This window comes from Babylonia areolata, chromosome 23 (assembly GCF_041734735.1).
Source record: "Babylonia areolata isolate BAREFJ2019XMU chromosome 23, ASM4173473v1, whole genome shotgun sequence".
Lineage (NCBI taxonomy): Eukaryota > Metazoa > Mollusca > Gastropoda > Neogastropoda > Buccinidae > Babylonia > Babylonia areolata.
This window is the reverse complement of record NC_134898.1, coordinates 6,082,832-6,088,305: the sequence shown is the minus strand read 5'-3', so window position 1 is coordinate 6,088,305 and position 5,474 is coordinate 6,082,832. Positions and strand designations below refer to the sequence as shown.

Below are 5,474 nucleotides of genomic sequence, written 5' to 3'. Positions count from 1 at the left end.
AGTTGCAGCCCATGAACGAAAAAGGAGGAGGAGGAAAAGGAGGAGGAGAAGAAGAAGAAGTTTCCTTCACAGAAGTGGTCAGCTGTTTCATTCTGTGGAGAACTCATCTGATTTGCTACCTGCTGTTGGCTGCTACATCCAGAGAAGTTTACCCGTGTAAATAAAGAACAAGTCCCAGAAACACACATTTGTTGGTGTTGTACAGAAAGAGACAGGCATAATGTTGACACTTACTTGAACAGAATGAAACAGGCAAAAGTTGTAGTATTTCACTTTGCACAGCTTCAAAAAATTTTTTGCACCTGGAAATCAGAAGAAAAGAAAATGACAACACACACACACACACAAATATGAAATAATGAAACATGAATGGCACAGCCTTAAAGACTCCTATGTATTAATGTAATACACTCTTATAAAAGTTATATCAACACAAGAATTATGGAGTAACAAAACAAGAAACTATCTCTTTTGTACAGAAAGCTTTTTCTACCATGTTGTGACCTTGACCTTTAACACAGATCTGATCTTGAATTTCAGTTGTGATCATGCTGTCACTGTGGTCAGTCAAAATACTAACGAAAAACTAGATGTAAGACACAAACTCTATTGTAACTGACCTATTTTAGCAAATGATCTTGACCTTTATTTTAGCCTTTAAACTCTTATCTTGCTTCTTTCATCATTAAAAAATGGATTCATACTGGAAAGATCTTAATCATATTTACCATCCTACAAACTTTGGTCCCAATACTACTTACAGTGGTTACAGCTGTCAAGAAATAAACACACACACATGAGACTGGGTGATAACACATTCACTTTGTCAACAAACTTGAGTAAAAAACAAAAAAACTAAACTCTGGTGATGTCTAATGGATAAGTCAATGTATAGGTTACCATAACATAATAATGATAGGACTACTAAAATAAAATGATAGATTGTTGAGTGTGGTATCACTCTCTCAGAGCAGGCTCAGGATTGTTCACTGTGGTATCTTTCAGAGCAGGCTCAGGACACTTAACAATAATTTGAATAAAATGTAAACAGAACAAAATAGGCAAAGCCTTTAATGCTCACATGTACATCTGTGATTCCTATTGATTTAAAAAGAAAATAAAGACAAATGTGCAGCTGACACCAAAAGTATCATGAAGACCGGAAAGGTTAAAGAACAATCAAATTTTGATGACGGTGATTGTGTTCTGCAATTCAAATATCTTGTGTGTACCATGGGGCAGAAGGCCTATCAGTCAGCTGGCAGGTAGTGACAGGTGAATGTTCATCCAGTAATTGACAGAGGGCAGTGTTGTAATTTAAAGAGATGTCAGTGCAGGAGGAAACTTGGGAGACACTGTTCAGCTGTCTTGAGAAGAGACGGAAACGTGTGAATTATTTTAATCGATTGAAGGACACAATGAGTGGCAGATCATTTGGCTCTTGAAGGTTATGATGAGTGACATCTTTAAATACAGTGTGTGTGTGTGTGTGTGTGTGTGTGTGTGTGTGTGTGTGTGTGTGTGTGTGTACAGGCATAATTATGTGCACATGTGTATGTTTACTTCATGTTGTACTTCGGAACTGATGATGGGATGTTATAAATGTAGAGAGAATATAAGTATACTATCAAAACATGCACAGTTTGTACTTATCAGTTCATGTCATGGGGGTTGGAATGAATTATAAAATACCGATTTGAAAAATGAGTGAGGCAAAGAAAAGAGTTCTATTTCTAATATTATTAATATTATAAACAAGGAATAAGTACAGTTTACTATGAAGAGATAAAAACATATAATTCAAACCACTGTAAAAGAGTGTGTTACCCATTAGTAAGCTTGAACAATAGTCAATAATCAAGGTAAATGTGGGGTGCATGTACAGATATCTATAAACCCAGAGACTTTCCACATGTCTATTCCCTGGGTATACCCCTCATTTGACTTATCACACTCACTGCAACAGTGAAACGTGTTAATCCAAAAAATCTATTTAAGACTGGACAAGAGCCCTTTAGTGAAGAATATTAAAAAAAAAAAAAAAAAAAAAAAAAAAAAAAAAAAAAAGGTCATCAATTCCGGTACCCGAACCCGAAAAAAGCTGAAACCATGCGAAAAATTACAAAAACACAACTTTTTAGACATAGAGACTGTTGTTGTTTCTATTCTTATATATATATATATATATATATATGTGTGTGTGTGTGTGTGTGTGTGTGTGTGTTTACTCTTGGTCTTCCATACACAGCACACAACCAGACTGACGACACCAACATAAAACCTTACATCGCGGTCTTTCCTCTGTGTACAAATCAACAGTCAGCTGACCGATGGACGTCTCAATGATCACCGCCATGGAGGAACGAGAGAGACGTTGGCGTCTGTATAACGTGAAAAAGTAGTGGAAAGTGTGGATAGTTTATGTGCACGTCTTTCGAACGAGAATCGCTCCGTGCCAGTTTGAGTGCGTCGTTTCTTTCCTTTCACAGATAAAGATCTAAGTAAGGGCGATCACTCTGCATGTATACACAACAGCTTGGAAGAGGGGGAGGTGTAAAGGGGGAGGCGGAGGTGGGGATAGAGGAGGGGGGCTAAACACGGAAAAGAGTCGGCAAAGAAATGGCGCAAAAGAAGAGTTTATGAGAGAGGCAATGTGACGTCCTGCAAAACTTGGAATATGATGAAAGGTGTTAGCAGTTAATTTTCTTTAACTTGAATGTAGTGTAAATATGTATAAGTCAAGCTGACCATACGTAGTCTTATTCCTGTTTTTTGTTTTGTTTTGTTTTTTTTTGTTTAAAAAAATTATTTATTGATTTTTTATATTATTATTATTATTATTAACTCTTTATCATGACTGAAGATTAAGTAGATACAGAATGAGTCAGAGGAGATATCAAACTAAAACCACTGAAATCAAACTGAACGTCTTCTCATTCAGATCAGTAGTCACGTTGGTGCACAGAAACTACAAGAACCCATGGCAACATGAGTGTTGTCCTCTGGCAAAATTCTGTACTGAACAGAAAAAATCCACTCTGAAAGGTACACCTGCACACGTAAATGAAAATATACTATGGATGTACTTAAGGCCTGACAAGCGCGCTGCGTAATGCTGCTGAATGGCACTCTCCCGGCTTGGCAGATCAGTAGTGTAGTGGCCTAACGGAGGCCTACGTGTATGGATTTGTCCGATCGCGCTGCAGCCATAGTGCCGTGACGCCTTCTTGACTGAGAAACTGAAACTGGGTCCAGGGTTACCATGACGTTAAAACCACTAAAGAAGACAATGCATGTACATTAATTATTATTTCAACCGCTGAGCTGGGCAATCAATGGCGGCATTGAGGCTCCCCTTTCACTACTAAGGACCCGGATTGAGAATACTTTGTGTGTGTGTGTGTGTGTGTGTGTGTGTGCGTGTGTGTGTGTGTCTGCGTGTCAGCCGTGTGTGTGTCAGTGTGAGTGTGTCTGTGTCTGCGTCCGTCTGTCAGTCCCCCGTGTAGATGCCGGGGGTCTTTCAGTATAAATAGCATCAGACCACACCTTCTGGAAATTCTGTGCTAGAAATTTCCTCTTTTCTGTCTCTCCGTCTTTGTTTCTGCCTTTTTACTTTCTTCATGGCTACTGTCTCCCGCTTTTTCTGCCTTCCCAGTCCATTCCCCTTTCTTTTTTCAAGCAAGCCTTGACACTTTTTTCACGAGTCTCTTTTCCGCAGTCTATGACGGTGTCAGTACTATATGTGTTGTTTTGCTCCGTTTGGCGATGATGTAGTGAGCTGTGAACAGTGGAATGGGTATTAGCTGCCCATTCTGTAGTGTTGTTTGCCTATTTTAATGGCCTTTTGATGTAATTTTTGTTTGACTTTGAAGTAGGTCTATTGTTTTTTCCCTCCCTTTTTTAACGATGAATTTTTTGTAATCTGGGGATTCAGTGATGATAAATCAAGCGGAATGGCTGGCGTCAGTCCTCAGCATGGCCTAGTCTTATTTGCCCTAAGGAGCTAAATGGTTGGGATACTGTGTCATGAACTGTGATTTGTTGGTCTGTCTTAGTGTTTTTTGTAGATGTGACAGTTTTGTGTTGACGCGGTTGAGCATTTGTATGTTTTGACAGTCCTGATATGGCTCTGTGTGCGGCGGTCGCCGGCTGGACTATTAGCAATAGGAATAGGAATAAGTGTCTGTGTGTCTGTGTGCGTGTGTGTATGTGTGTCCGTCATGATGTGTGTGTGTGTGCGTGAGTGCATGCGTCATGTCAGTGTGTGTGTGTGTGTGTCATTGTGTGTGTGTGTGTGTGTGTGTGTGTGTGTGTGTGTGTGCCAGTATGTGTGTGTGTGTGTGTGTGTGTGTGTGTGTGTGTGTGTGTGTGTTTACATCCCAGACACCTTTAAACCGCCCCCCCACCAAAAACAACAACAAACAAAACAAAACAAACAAAAAACCCAAAAAAACCCGGCCCACACCTACACTCATTTTCACAGCCACATATGCACACGGCGTTCGGCCCAACGCTCATGTTATATCACAGACTGACACATTACAAATGGTCCACTGAAGGCCGCATTGTGAATGCTGTATGATCAATGGTTTCTCCATTGCAGCGGGAATTCATTTACCGTGACCTTAGTCTTTCGTTGAGGATTATGACTTTCAAATTAGGAGGCATGATTGCAGTGACTCTTTGTGCTGCAGCCTTGGGGGCTAGCTGGCCTTTTCAGGGAAACCATCTTAACGCCGACCGTCTGCCAGCCAAAAGCGCTCCGTCTTTGCCGAGAGAGTGGGGATGTAACTTGGGCAGGATACTCTCCACTACTAGTATAATCAAATTCTAGCCCAGATAGTCAGGATAGCAGTTGCCTTCCTAATTTGTTGCTCTGATAGTCATAGTCGGACACAACTGACTATCATACATACCGTGGCATATTCACACGTACACACAGCATCTCCTTCCCCAAAACACAAGCACACAACACTCTGCGGCATAGACATGCACAGCCCACAGATAAACGCGCGCGCCGCGTATGTGTGTAGTAGTAGTTAATTGGTTGCTGTTTATACCATGCATGATGCCGTGCTGGGCTGCGGATACAGTATGCGGCCTTTCATGTCCTCGTTTTTAACCTTCAATAAAAACAAATCAAAGACTGATGCTAATTAATGGCACTAATTAAGTCTCACAGTTCTTCAGTTATAATCTTCCCTGCTCTGAAAGCTTCACTGATTCACTGCTCCATACTTGCGAGACATAGGCCCTCGTGACAGATTTGGAAAAAAGAATCCAACCACATGATGGAAATTACGTTTTACTATCACTGAGTCGCAAGCTGACATCAGATACACTGCTCATATCACCAATAAACTAGTACTCCAAACCAGAAGAAGATACCCTGCAAATTGTGTCACCCAGACACGTCATGCTTACATGACAAATAATGACATGAACCTTTTTATTAGACACACTTGACAGCAGCC

The 5,474-nt window shown here is 40.5% G+C and overlaps 1 protein-coding gene across 2 annotated transcripts in view; it reads right to left on the bottom strand.

Moving 5' to 3' along the window:
- Positions 1 to 5,395, bottom strand: part of LOC143297983 (peptidyl-prolyl cis-trans isomerase-like 4) — a 28,109-nt gene extending 22,714 nt beyond the window's left edge. Inside the window, exons 1-2 of one of the 2 annotated variants that reach the window (XM_076610619.1) lie at positions 5,239 to 5,395; positions 235 to 302 (exon numbers count right to left, since the gene is read on the bottom strand). In XM_076610619.1, coding sequence (XP_076466734.1) covers positions 235 to 302; positions 5,239 to 5,290 — 120 coding nt within the window. In that variant the 5' untranslated portion in view covers positions 5,291 to 5,395. Of the gene's footprint in view, positions 1 to 234; positions 303 to 2,286; positions 2,474 to 5,238 lie in introns of those variants that run through there. The other variant, XM_076610618.1, reaches the window with a different exon arrangement.
- Between the last annotated feature and the right edge of the window lie 79 nt (positions 5,396 to 5,474).